A 14,412-nucleotide genomic window follows, 5' to 3' on the forward strand; every position below is an offset into this window, starting at 1 on the left:
GCAGGGCAGTTTGATTTCCAGCTCTGCCTGGGGCCTTCCTGGGCCAGCAAAGGGAAGGAGGCGGGTCAGGAGCCCCTCGCCAAGCGACACACTGCCTGCCCCTCGGGCTCCCTTTCGTTCAGCGCATTCGTGGCCGAGTGTTTGAAATGGATTTTTTGGGTGGGGGTGGGGGATGAGGAGCTTGGATTCCTTACAAGTGGAAGGAAGGCGTTATTCCAGTTTGTGACCTGACGGGCAGGGGTTCCGCACCCCCTCTCCGGTTTGGGGCAAGACCTAGTGGTGGTTTGTTGAGATATGTGAAGGCGGAACGTGCTGAGTCCCATAGGAGGGGTCAGGAGAGATGAGCGTGGAAGGCCAAGGTGGAGAGGCCTGTCGGATTCAACGGGGACCTGTATGGCCAGTGGAGGTGGAGGTTAATAAGCAGATGGTCCCCCAAGCGAACGAGTAGAGCGGGACGTACATAGCGTGTGTCAGGGTGTCGGGAGGAGCCCAGGCTCCTGCACCATTGACTCCCGGTGTTGGGGGAATGGAGGGACGTGCCCGGTGCTCGGGGGCCAATGACCACCGCCTGTCCACTGCCCGACTCTGACTATTTCGAGGGTCCCGGCCGCTGCTCCAGCCAAGGTCCCAGGGTGCCTTCCCAGGTACTGGCGGCAGGGCATCCTGCTCACAGTAGTGCTCCTGGGCCCATCAAGGCCTGCCCGGGGCCCATCAGACTGGAGTTTTGAGGGACGCGCCTCCCCCGGGAGCAGCAGCACCTGGAGGCGGGGGGAAGCCATTCGCCGGGCGCAGGCGGCCATGCCCAGGGAGAGACACCTGCATGACATGGTCCTGCTAGGTTCCAGACCCTCGTTCTGTCCCCTGAGGTCCCGGTACTGACTCCGACTTGTCTCTGACTTGTCCCATGAGATGCAGCTTGGAGGGTTTGTTTTCTGCAAGACTACCCTGAATGCCCCGAGTTCATCATTCTTTTTCTCAAAATATTTTTAAACGTTTTTTTTTGTTTCACTATGATACGTGTCTCCTAAGCCCCCATCCCCTCCCCTAACTGCCCTATGGAAACCCTCAGTTTGTTCTCTATAGTCAGGAGTCTTGATTTATCACTGTCTTTTTTTTTTTTCTGTTCCTCTGCTCATCTGTTTTGTTTCTTAAATTCCACATATGGATGAGATCATACAGTATTTGTCTTGCTCTGGCTGATTTTGCTGGGGATTGTACCCTATCCATCCATGTTGTTGCACGTGACAACATTTCATTTATTTTACGGCTGAGTGACATTCCGTTGTTTGTATCTACTGCATCTTCTTTATCTGTTCATCAATCATCGGATACTCGGGCTGCTCCCACAGTTTGGCTCATGAGAATCCTGCTGCAGTAAACAGGTGTGCACCTGACTTCATCCTTCTGGCTTGTGCACGTCTTTATAAGAGCCGCCTCACTAGTGCATCACAGCTAATAGTGAATGTCTCGCCCCAAGACCCTGAACTCTCTGAACACAGAGCCGAGATGCCCTGTTTTCACACCTCTACTGCCTGGATCACAGGAAGCAGGCAGCAAATATTGTGAGCGTATCTTGCTACAAATTTACTCACACACTGCACTCAGATGCTCCTCATTTTGTCTTTCTTTCTCTGTTTTGTCCGTAAGCGAAGTGATCTTTCTTACCAAGTCCTATACTCCAGGCAGTGGGGACAGGAAAGGGTATATTTTAGTCTAATGCGTTAAACTTGATCTGATGCAATAATAAAAGCCATTCTTCTTGGTAACTGTTCAGCCTCTTTAAGTAGAATATCCAGTTTCTCCAGTGCCTTCGTGGTCTTCCTCTTTCTTGCCAAGCTGGTACTAAATGTGATTTTCTGGTGAGGGTAGGGGGCAATTGGTGGTGGATAGATGGAGGCCTAATCCTTGGATGCCCCATGCATCCTCCTGGGGTCTGCTGCAGATCTGCTGCCCCGGGCTCTGTCCTGAGGCATGAATGCTTTATTATGGGCTTTTATGATGTCTATGACCAACATCTGACAATTGGATCCTCTCCCTGGTGCTCATCTGAATTTCTCCCGGTGAATTCTCACTCAGTGACTTGGCTTCACCCTTGTTATACTGTAGAAGACTTGCCACCTATGTCCCAGACTGCTGGCTCAGATGCTTTGCTAAAAAGCTAGGCTATAGGGTCCTTCCCTTGGTGCCAGGGTGGCTTCCATGGCAGGCCACAAGTACTCTCTTCAGCCATTATTATGCCTCTCACAGGCCTGTGGGATCTTAGGGATCTGTTCTCACCACATAGGCAACTGGGAGGAGCCCCGGAAAGCTGGTCTTTGCTGGCCCTGCTGCCTGAACTTACTCTCCTACTGAGTGTTCCTGGCAGTGGCTTTCTTTGTGAGGCTGTGGGGCGGCCTGCAGAGTGGTCTCCTCCAGAGCCCCACATGGAATCACACCTGCCTTCACCCACCTACCTTCAAGGGTCGCTCTGGCCTATCAGACTGTCCCCCACAGGCAAGGAAACCACATGTCTCATCTCTTTGATCTCTGCTGTCCCTGCCAATGAAAACCCTGGTTATGAACTCTAACAAATGTCATATCCAGCTGTCCTTCGTCCTTACCTACCCAGTTGCTCAGGATAATGGAAGAGGATTCAGGGGAGTTTCCCCAACGAGGAGAAACCCAGAACAGTTTGGAGGAATGCCAGGCAGTACTTGGCTTTCATCATTCGTTCATCATTCATTCCACATGTCCTTGTTGAAGACACAAAGAATAAGTGAGAGTTATTTGAAAGTTGGGAAGAGAGTAGATCTTAAGAGTTCTCATCACAAGAAAAAATTTAGGATGAGGGCTGTTAACTAGACTTAACCGTGATCATTCTGCAATAGTATAAATCTCAAATCATTGTTGCTCACCTGAAACTAATGTCAGTTATCCCTCAAAAAAAAAAAAAAAGGGAAATGTTCAATATAGTTCCTTGTCGATAGTAGAACTTGGTTACTTTTTAAGATGTTGCAGGGAGGGAGGGGAGCAAAACCACATAGGTCTAGAGATGGGTGCTGGAGAATTGGAGCTCCTTGTGACTTTTGAACTGGACACAGTCATTTTCATGTGTTGGTGTTTTCCTATAAGATTGTGTAGGATATGAATTATTCGTAGAGTTCCTTACGATGATGATCTCCAGGAGCATCTTCCGCACCAGTTACTTTATGTATTTTGTCTAAGTCACTAGAAATGGTCTTGTCAAAGCCCCGCCAGGTTGTCGGAGGTCTTTCACTTCTATCCTGGTGTTTGTCGAATGTGTCAGTTTTTTCCCCCTTGGTTGGCCCATTGTCCCCATCTGTAGACTACCTTGATACAAGCCTCAGAGAGTTGCATCGAGAAGGAAAGGAATTGCTGGGGTGCCTGGCTGGCTCCGTCAGGGGAGCACGTGACTCTTGATCTCATGGTTGTGAGTTTGGGCCCCACATGGGGCCTAGAGATTACTTTAAAGTCATCATAATAAAAACCCAAAAAGGAAAGAAGTTGCTGATTAAATCTAGTCCCTACAGGTCCACGTACAACACACGACTGACCATCTCCCTGATAGCTTGGGGGAAGCAAAGGAGGGGAAAAGGTAAGCATTTGAGAGTCCTTTTGGACACGTGGACGTGTGTTGTCTTGAAGACTGCTTCGTGCCACTGTGATTAGGAGTGAGAACTTGGGAAGATGGGGGAGAAAATTGTTGCTGTTCTCCAAGGACAATGTTTTCTTGCTCTCTTCCCCCTCCTCCCACCCCCCTGCGCCTCCGGTGTATTATGAGGGAAAAGGCTTGTTTTCTTCTTGGATAATTTTGATAATTAGGTCTTTCAAAACAGTAGAATAGGGCTTCTTTTAGGATCTGATTTTAGAGTACCAAGTTGTAACTTGGTACTCTAAAATTTCGAAGGGGTTTGGAGCTGCTGTTCCGAGGGGGAGGGCTGAAAAAACAGCTTTCACCTCAGCACCCCTGGACTGCCTTCACTCTGTCCTCAGCTGTTACTGTCGGCGTAGCCTGTCGAGAGGCCGCATCTCACCCAGGGGCTCACTTTTCTTGCACAGGATCCCAGGAGGGTGAGGCACATTCTGAGGGTGAATTAGGCATTCGCATCAATGTGAGAACCACCCTATTTTGGGAGACAGAGGTTCCCTGGATTCCCTCAGGCACGTCTCGGTGTGCTCCCATAAATCTTCAGGGCAACTTAGTTTACATCTAAGGACCCACAGGAAATTCCTGGGCTGGGGATGATTTTGGAATTTGGATGGATCCTCTCTGTAACCTGCAGTCCAACTGAGAAGAGCGAGGCCAAGACTAATATCAGGAAAATCCTAAGAGAGACTTAGAGGAAGGATAAGCAAGGAGATGAATAACACTTAACCCCTGAAAACGTTCCTTTTCACTCGTGAGGGTGAGTTTGATTGTTTTTTATTGTTTTTGTTTTTGTTTTTTTGTTTTTTTCCATTCTCCTGGAGCACAACAAGACCCTTGGCAGAAAGGACTCTCCATAAATTTCAGAATTTGGCACAAGCCCCCTTTGAGTTTGGGGATTTGCGGCCGGTGCCTGCAGTGAGACGGGCCGGCGGTGTGGCTCGGCTGAGCCCTGGCCCCGTCACCGTCCGTGCGGTGTGCCGCTGCGCTCCTGTCTACAGCGCACGTGATGACGCCTCGTGGGGCTAGGGCGAGTGGCTGCGATGGGCACAGTGCACTGTGCTCCTGCGTAAAACATGCCCAGCCCCTGGGTTACACAGGGGCCATCGGACTCGGTGGACTTACGGCGATCCGGTACTTTGCCTGAGATGCCGCAGCTGCTCCTTCACAGGCGAAGCACATCTTGAAGACACGACTCGTTTCCTCTTTTGTTCTCCGTGTAAAAGATGCTTGTTGTTAGATGTCTAGAAAGTACAGAAGGAGTTGACATGAGAAACCACGTCTGCCCCATCACCCGGCAGGTAGTGGCTAGCCTCTCAGTTTCTCTCTCCGGTCTTTCTCCGTTATCGTGTGCGTTGTGTGGCTTAACAGAACAGAGTCACGTCTTTGCTGTTGTGTGAGTGTTTTCTCAGCAAGACCCACACTGTCCTCCTTCAGCCACAAATCCCCGGAGGCAGAGGGCCCGGGAAGTGAGCAAACACACGGAGGCCCAGGTCACGCTGTAGCGTGAGTGGAGCTTCCTAACGGGACAAATACCAGACGTTGCTCAAATGCCATTTCTTTGGTTCAAATGGGATGGTCAGCCCAATTATTAAAGTGCTTTGGGCTGGCTAGCAAAGCACCTGCGTAGAGCTGCCATTGACTAAGGGACCCTGGGGAGGCTACTTAAAGCACCACCGCTTCCTACTCTACGAAATGGAAATACTAAGTAGGACTGCTTCAAAAGGTGGTTCTGAGGACCCGGTGAGCTCCTGAAATCGTGTCGCGCCCGGTTCAGAGTAAGCTCTATATCCCTCTTGGCCCTCAGAGCCGTGTTACCTTGTATAATTGACCTGATACGGAACAGGGGTCAGATGCGGATATTTGGAGGACCTAATAATTTTTTTCTCTCCATTTTTATTTATTTCTTATTTTTCTGATTTTCCCAGACCCTTAACCTTGCAAATGTGCTTGGTCCTCCCATTATTCCTTTAGTAAAAGAGCCATCTCTTGGGGTTTTTTGTTTTCTTTTTTTAAGTGAGGAGATTAAAGAGGCATTCTTGGGCTCCTCCTGTCAGGGGGCATGTCGGGTAGTACTGCACGGGGGTGGGGGGGTGGGGGTGGGGGCGACCAGCATCTGCGCCCTTCTGCACAGTGGGGGAGTCTGTTGTTAGCTCAGACCCCAACCGGGAAGTTAGTTGCCCTACCAGGAGGAACGAAATAGAGATTCTGTCTCCGGAGCCTGGTAGATGACACAGGACCACACCCAGAGGCAACAGGTAGGAAGGGCTCAGAAGGTGGGCAGCCTGCTGGCTGTTAGAGACCTGTCGGGGGACCTCCTAGGGGAGGGGTCTGCAATGACTGTGCCTAGGGATTTAAGAGCCACACGTGGAAGCTGAGGGGCCTGGGTAGGGCCCAGCAAAGTAGCACAGTGGCAGGTAGTCAGTAATCACACAGTAAATGCTGGAAAAGTGAGTGAATGGATGAATGAGTGAGCGAAAGAATGGATGAGAGAACTCAGAAAGTGATATCTCTTTCACAACCAGGAGTAGAGCAAGGATAGCTGGACAACCCACAAGAAAACTTACAGAATCTGAGAAACTTTGTGGGGCCAGAAGGAAATAGTCTCTGCTTTCCTGGTACAAGGTCTCTGTTTGTAATGAGAAGGTCTTCACTCCTTCAGATGGTGTTTCCTGAGAATCTGCGAAGTGCCCGACGTGGGTCTAGGCCCAGGGGATAGAGTGGACAGAGTCCTCAGAGGCACTGTTCTGATGGAGCTTACGTGTCAGCAGAAGGTAACACAATAAACACATAAGGTGTTAGGTGGTGATCTGTAGCATAAGGGAACATAAAGCAGGATCTGGAGGTGAAGGGCTGTTTTATATACCTAATGACACGGGAGAGGCTCTTGGATGACATTTGAGTAGAGAGTTGAAGACAAGGAGGGAGCAAACCATCAGCACATGGGGGAGGAGCCGGGGGAGAACAGTCCTGGTAGAGAACAACTAGTGCAAATGGCCCGAGGCATAAAACAGCAAGACCAGTGTAGCTGGAGTAGAGTTGTTGGCAGGCTTCAGAGAGGTTGGGTGAGGGTGCATGCGGGGCAGGTTATGTAAGTAGTACATTGTGATTTATAGGAGGAGATATATTTTTTTAGACATTTTATTTATTTATAAGAGACAGAGAGAGGCAGAGACACAGGCAGAGGGAGAAGCAGACTCCCTGCAGGGAGCCCGATGAGGGACTCAATCCCAGGACCCTGGAGTCATGCCCTGAGCCAAAGGCAGATGCCCAACCACTGAGCCACCCAGGTGTCCCAAGAGATACGTATTTGGTCTTTTTCCTGTTTCTGGCACAGAATTCCTAAAAACCCTTGGAAGGCCCCTACATGGTAAGCATGATGAAGACGTGTCTTGTTAAGTTAGTGAGGTGACCTTTGGACCTTAGAACTGGGAGCTGCTTGCCAGGAGAATGAGCCATGTGATGAGAGAGTTGGAACTTTAGGTCTACCCACCCCTGCTTCTGGGGAGGGGGTCGGGGGTAGAGGCTGAAGGTAGAGTCAATTACCAATGACTAGGGGCTGAAGGTGGAGTCCGTCATCAATGACAGGGGCTGAAGGTGGGGTCAGTCATCAATGACCAGGGGCTGAAGGTGGAGTCGATCACCAATGACCAGGGGCTGAAGGTGGAGTCAATCACCAATGACCAGGGGCTGAAGGTGGAGTCAGTCACCAGTGACCAGGGCCTAGGTGAGCCCATCATGTGTATGTAGTGAACCAGGAGCTTCTGGGGGATGAGGTACCAGGAGAGCCTTGCACTCTGAGAGCGGGGACACTCTTCATGCCTCGCCCTGTGCATCTCCTCCATCTAGCTCCTCCTGAGTCATATCCTCTTAAAATAAACCAGTAATGGGGATCCCTGGGTGGCGCAGCGGTTTGGCGCCTGCCTTTGGCCCAGGGCGCGATCCTGGAGACCCGGGATCGAATCCCACATCGGGCTCCCGGTGCATGGAGCCTGCTTCTCCCTCTGCCTGTGTCTCTGCCTCTCTCTCTCTCCCTCTGTGACTATCATAAATAAATAAAAATTAAAAAAAAAATAAACCAGTAGTTTAATTGGTAAAGTTACCCCGAGCCTCGGAAGCTCTCCAGCCAGTTAATCAGACCTAAGGAGAGGGGCTCCTGGCAGCCCCGATGGATGTAGCCAACTGGACATTAAGAGAGGGGACGACTCAGACCTGTGCCTGCATCTGAACTCGGGAGTGGGTGGCCTTGTAGGACCGGACACTTAATCTGTGCAATCTAAAGCTCTCTCTGGGTGGAAAGGGTCAGAGTTGAGTTGTAGGACACCCAGGTGGTGTCTGAGAACTGCTTGGACATGTTCCTCACGCACACGGCCCATGTTAAAAATGCATCCCAGGACCAGTTTAGGAGAGCGTTGCCGGTTGTGGTAAAGTTTGGCTTTTACTCCAAACGAGAGGGGCACCCATGGGAGAATTTTGCAAAGGCAAGATGTGACTTGCTTTTCTTCGTGACCCGGTTGCCTTGTGTGTGTTGTGGAGGACAGGTTGTCGAGGGCAGGAAAGCAGCAGCAAGGAGAGCAGCTGGAGGGCAGTGGTCTCCAGGGGTGGGCAGCACAGTGGCAGGGGTTGCAGGTGTAAGCCCAGGCCAGGCTGTGGGTCGGTTTGGTCATAAAGGAGAACAGCCAAGGTGAGTCCAGGGAGAGGCCAGGTTGCTGGCTACTGGGAGGAGCGGCTGCAAAGGGGGAACCTAGAGCCATGTTTTGCACTCGTGGCGGCTGGACGACTCTGTGGAGGTGTTAAGAGGTGGCTGTGACTGAGGGGAGAGGCCTGGGTTGGATACATAGCCCGGGGACCTCGGGAGTCCTCGCCTGTGGTGGTGCAGGGTGTCGGGTCCTTGGAGGCTGCAGGGGTGGGGTGGGAGAGAGAAAGGGAAGTTTGAGGATTGCTCCTGGAGTACTGCGGCTGCTAAGGTTGAGAAGGTGACTGGGAAGAAGGTGCTGGGGAGGAAAGGCTGGGGGTGGAGGGAGAGGGGAAGGGTAGAGGAAGGGAGGGGAGGAGGGAAGGGAGGGGAGGAAGGAGAACGGGGGAGGGAGAGGGAGAGGGGAGGGAGGGGAGGGAGAGCAGAGGGGAAAGGGAGAAGGAGAGGGGAGGGAGAAGGAGAGGGGAGGGAGAAGGGAAGGAAGGGAGAGGGGAGGAGGAGGAGAGGAGAGGGAGGGAGAGGGGAGGAGGAAGGGAGGGGAGGGGGGGGTGTCCAGGAGGCCAAGGGGAACCAGCGCCAGCAGCCGGCCTGGAGGCCAGCGGGGAGAGCTGACCCCCGGGCTCGCTGGGACCTGAACCCTTGCGGTCCGGGGGTCCGGGGCTCGTTCTCCTGACTCCTCCCTCCTTACGCCGAGCCTGCTGGGTTTAAAGCACAACTGAGTGAATGAATGAGTGAATGAATGAATGAAAGAGACGAAGCGCCGGGCCCAGCCGAGGCGAGCTGCCCGTGGTGGGCGAGGGCTGGCACCGCGGGGGCCGGCGTCTGGGAGGGGGACGCGGGGGCTGCATTTCAGCAGAACCTGGGGAGTGAGGCTCCAGGCGGCTCTGGGCCAAGGGTCCCCCACCCCCTCGGGGGAAGAGCGAGGCGCCAGCCCCCCAGTAGTTCCCCTCCTCCTCGTGGGTGGGAGGCACTGCGCTCCGGTCTCCGTCCCGCCCTGCGGCCAGTCAGGCGGAGCACGCCCCCCATCTGACCCCGAGGGCCCCCCCCAGCCCTTTCTGGCCCCAAGGCCCCCCACAGTCCAGTTTGGCCCCAAGGCCACTCCTGTCCAGTCCATCCCTGAGGCCTGTGTGACTTTTGGCCTCAGGGAGTCCTGGGCCTCGGTCACATGGCGGCGTGAGGTGGGGGGGGGGTGGGCAGAGAGGCCGTGGCCCTGCTGTTTACCCTCTCAAGGACCTGGCCCGAGGCCACCTTCGTGTTGGGTGTTGGGACGTCAGACCTTCTGAAACCCTCCCTTTGTTCTTGGGAGACACTGTCTCTCATTGTCTGACTTCATTCTTCCTTGATTCTGTTACAACCCCTCCCATGTGGCGAGATCTCCTCCTTGAGGCCTGGAGGTAAATCTTTCCCGGGCTTTCACTCTGTTGTTTTGTTTACCGTCTTTAGGATGGACTTCACAGAAGTTCCTTAACCTGATCTTAGTCTTAAAGAAGAGAGTGACACCATTTTAAAAGCTCTTCATGTGGCACGTGGAATGTTCTGTGCATTCTACTCTCCTAGGGTTGGTTTTAAACATGTCAAGTTGGGCAGCCCTGGGGGCTCAGGCCATGACCCCGGGGTCCCGGGATCCAGTCCTATATCAGGCTCCCTGCAGGGAGCCTGCTTCTCCCTCTGCCTGTACCTCTGCCTCTCTCTCTGTCTCTCTCATGAATAAATAAATAAAATCTTAAAAAAAAAGAAATATGGCTCTACCACCTATTAAAAATAAATGTCATCCAACAGAACTGTGAAGTCAATTTTTTGATTAGAAAAACTATTTTAAAAGCAACAGCATCATTTAAGACTAAGAGCTCATTTTCTTGTTGCGTATTTATATATGTTTATTGAGAAAGGATGTGAAGGATAGTCTCTTTTTTTGGCAGTCATCTTTCACTTAATTTGCCACTAATGTGGAAGTAATGAAATCTATCTTATATCTTGAAAGGATTAGTTAGTTTTTTTTTTTTTTTAATATTTTGTTTATGCCTGAGAGAGAGAGAGAGAAGCAGAGACACAGGCAGAGGGAGAAGCAGGCCCCGTGCAGGGAGCCCGACGCGGGACTCGATCCTGGGACCCAGGGCCACGACCTGAGCGGAAGGCAGATAGTCAACCACAGAGCCACCCAGGTGTCCCAGTTTTTTGTGTTTTTTTGTGTTTAAAGAAGCCATTATAGCTTTTTCTTTGAATTTCTGTTTTCTTTTTCTTTGAATGACGGAGACAAAGAGAAATTAGCCACTTTCCGTAGCTGGTGAATATTTAGAAGTATTTTTGAAGGCTTATTTTCTTTCTGTCCTAAATCTCATTTTGCTGGTTGGAAGCCCAGGAGCTGCAGTGACTGATGTTGAAGGTAATTAAAGGTGAGGAGGTCTGATGCGTCTGTCATCTTTGGGTTTGTCCGTGTTCGCTTGCAGATCCGATTATCCTTTGGTGTCCCTTTGGCCAGTGGAGGCTATGAATGCTCTAGAATTCTACTAAAAAAGGCTTTTGAACTGATCTTATAAGTTGTTGCACTGAGTGACCCAGAAAATCTCCTCGGCACGTTATGGACGAGAGCCCTAGAGGGGAGGCAGAGGTTTTTCCTTCGACACTGCGGTCTTGTGACTTTGTTCAGTCACGTCCCCGCTGCCAGCAAGATTGCTGGTCTCCGTGGAGTCATTACCCATCGTCTCGGTCATTTTTCTGGAGTGTAAGGTAGATTCTTCTGGGCACCGTCGATCTTGAAGCGAGTGTCCTGACCTAACACTAACAATGTCCCGACATTGAATCACATGGTGAGACAGGTCTTTCCTTTCCTTTTTTTTTTTTTTTTTAATCTTTCTGGTGATTCAAGGAGAAAGTTCATCTCGCCCCACTGCGTCTTTACCATCTCTTCAGTCTTTCCGAATCTCCCTTCCTGACAATCAGCAAGCGGCCCTCACAGGCTCTTGGCTCTGATTGGCACCTGTGTTCAGTCAGAAGGCAGTTTCACTGGTTTGATCTGCGTAATTCTCTTCCAATTTGGACAGGGAATGCTGGATTTCTGTGTATGGTGAGGATAAAGTGTCTCTTTTACAATTCATTTATTTTATTTTATTTATTTATTTATTTTTTACAATTCATTTAAAGAAAAAAGTGAGTCCATCTAAAAACAAATAATAGGACAAAATTATGAATTTCGTACAGGGATGATCAACGCTTGGGAAATGTTGGTCTAATATCCGCTGTAATGTTACGGAGATCCAGTGTCTTGTTTGAAACCGCTGGGATTAGGTTTGTTTTAGAATTTTCAGATCTTTTTGGCATAATGCTTACCTGCGATATGACTGGTGGTGCCGTCCTCCATTATGGTAATATTTCTGCAGCAAAATGTATGAATATTCACACCGGCTGAGGTAAATAAAAACTAGACATGGCCTATGTGGGTTCAGGTCACCTTTAGCCCCAAACATGTTTGTGAACCCAATTTATGAAGAAGAGTTTTGATTTTTCCAGAGCTCTTTAGATTTCAGAATTGGAGCTAAGGGATTATGGACCCATCTTTGTTAACGAATCACATCATTTTCTAAAACATTGATCGCATTATGCAGAAAACAGATGAAACCCCAACGTGGTCCAGGTAACCAACCGCCTGTGATGGCAGAAATGCTGGGGTGTTATGGTATGCGAGCTTAAAACATCGTAGAGCAGTTAAATTGGACTAATCATGCATCACAGAGCCACGTCCTGTTATTTATGACTGTTTCTCAGACATTGTATAAAATGATATATAAGCAAATATTTTACTCAGAACACATGACACGTGTTTTGTTGGGGTATGTATGTATGTATGTATGTATTTTTTTTTATTTATTTTGTTGGGTTCTTGATTGATAATCCTCAGAAGGTGCTTTTACTTTGTGTGATTATGATGAAAACGTATAGTAATTGATCATAAAGGTGATACTTGTGTTCCTGGACCTTGTGTGTCATTGTGCTACCAGTATGAATAAAAACATAAAAGAAGACGTGAGTATAAGAAAATAGTTTCCATTTACACTGTGTATTTACTCGAGGACCTTGATGAAATCTCATTTTTGGGGGGGTTCTCTGGCCAACAGGTAGGTTAAGCTATGGAGTCTGAAGCTGATGCCATTGATTCATATGACTGATATATTTTTGTGACTTGTATAATGTCATCCAGCAGTAGTACAGCAGCCCAGCAGTTACTAATCTTTCTTCTTGGTGTGATTCGCTCCTGTGGGCTTACCTGGCTTTTATGCCGTGATACAGGACAAGATGAGGGCCGTTTCTGATACAATAGAGGCAACACTATTCCTTTTGTGTCCTCTTGAGAGCACTTGTCAGGGAGGATGACATTCGCTCCAAGTATGATTTCGAATCCATCCTACTAGAGTCATTTATGGGTGCTGATCATTATTAATATGACACTAAGGTAGTATTAATACTGATATTAATAATACTGATAACATCTTATGGTTAGTACCAGTAACTTCCCATTGAACATCCTTGAAATAACTCTTAATAAGAAAATGTAGTAACAGCAGTATTTACCGAGCTCTTGCTAAATGCGAGGGGTGTAGTTGGTGCTTTACATGGTTGAGCTCATTTGACTCTCATACCCCAGGACAGGGAAAGCATGGTGAAATTCTGCTTTTAAAGATGAGGAAACTCTGTGAAGGTATTGGTTCGTTAAGTAATTGAGCCAAAGTCACAGGAAATGAGGCACCATTCTGGCTCCACTGTGTTTTACTGCCTGCAACTTTCTGTGCCCTACAAATACCGTAGCACCTCAACTCTTTGGGACTCAACTTTGAGCCTCCTCATCTGTTTGTAACAAAGCGGAAGACGTGGAAGCAAGAGAAACCATTTCTGTAATTAAAATAGAAGCCACGTTCTCTGTAAGAGTACGCATCCCCTTCCAGCACGGCCCGACTGCGCACTGTCTCGGGTCTGGGGCATAGAGCCTGGTCCCTGAGGGTTGTAGTATACCCCTGTGCTTCCACGTTATTGATAAAGTGAAATGAATTTTAATTTCATTAGATATTGAAAGCAGAAATGGAATGATTTGGGGGCACCTGGATGGCATCTGCTTTCAGCTCAGCTCATGATCCCAGGGTCCTGGGATGGAGCCCCATGGTGGGCTCTCTGTTCAGCGGGGAGTCTGCTTCTCCCTCTTCCTCTGTCCCTCCCCCATCTTGTTCTCTCTCTCAATGTCTCTCTCTCTCAAATAAATAAAATCTAAAAAAAAAAAAAAAAAAAGGTAAAGTTTGAGTGTAAAATAAATTCCGTCTGTTTTTTTTCTGTCTTGTTTTCATTTTTCCTCTAGATCACTCTTTCGATGTCTTCAAAAAACCTAAGCATCCCCCAGCGTTCTTTGCTGCAGGTGGGCTCTCTGATGTGCTGAATGGCGGCGATGAAGTTTACGCCAACTGTATGGTGATTGACCAGGTAAGGCATGACTGGTGGCTTCAGAGCCACCTTGCTCTCTTTCCAAAACCTGAGTATGATTGATAAATAAATAAATAAATAAATAAATAAATAAATAAATATTTTTTAAAAATTAAAAAAAAAAACCCTGAGTATGTGGGAACTATATTCAGCATCGGTGTGTCGCTCTGAGAATTTCAGCCTAAGGGAGGCCCTGGTGATGCTTCACTGGAGCCTCTTAGGACCCTTTCCCTGAGATCTCCTTATCGTGCACAGCACGTGTTACCCCACCAAGAAGAGCTGGAGGGAGGGGTCTTGAGACCATGTCTCATGAGAAGAGCATGAGAGGTCTTGCTTGGAGCTGAAATAGAAAATGACGGGAAGCTAATATCTTCTCTACAGCTTTTCAAGAAAACGGTGTGCATACCACGTGATTAGGTAATATTTGTATTCAAATTCAGCTAGCGGGATAAACAGCTTGATGCCAGCCCCACATAATGCTGTCTTATAAATTGCTCCTTCGATCCTTGTAACACACTTATTAGCATATAGTAAGGTCATAGAGCTTTAGTATTATGAGAATGTTGTCATCCGACAGGGAATTGGAGCCCTTTAGAACGCCCCACTA

At 49.1% G+C, this 14,412-nt stretch overlaps 1 protein-coding gene across 18 annotated transcripts in view; it reads left to right on the forward strand.

Moving 5' to 3' along the window:
* ARHGEF28 (Rho guanine nucleotide exchange factor 28) overlaps window positions 1-14,412 on the forward strand; it is a 288,520-nt gene that overhangs the window by 172,960 nt on the left and 101,148 nt on the right. For 17 of the 18 annotated variants that reach the window (XR_013380085.1, XR_013380084.1, XM_077898173.1 and 14 more), the window contains one exon: window positions 13,684-13,805. Coding sequence is in view for 16 of the 18 variants with exons in the window: in XM_077898173.1 (XP_077754299.1) it covers window positions 13,684-13,805 (122 nt within the window). In the remaining 2 variants the exon portion in view is untranslated. Of the gene's footprint in view, window positions 1-8,426; window positions 8,447-13,683; window positions 13,806-14,412 lie in introns of those variants that run through there. The other variant, XM_077898183.1, reaches the window with a different exon arrangement.

The sequence above is a fragment of the Canis aureus genome, chromosome 5 (genome assembly GCF_053574225.1).
Source record: "Canis aureus isolate CA01 chromosome 5, VMU_Caureus_v.1.0, whole genome shotgun sequence".
NCBI classification, from domain to species: Eukaryota; Metazoa; Chordata; class Mammalia; order Carnivora; family Canidae; genus Canis; species Canis aureus.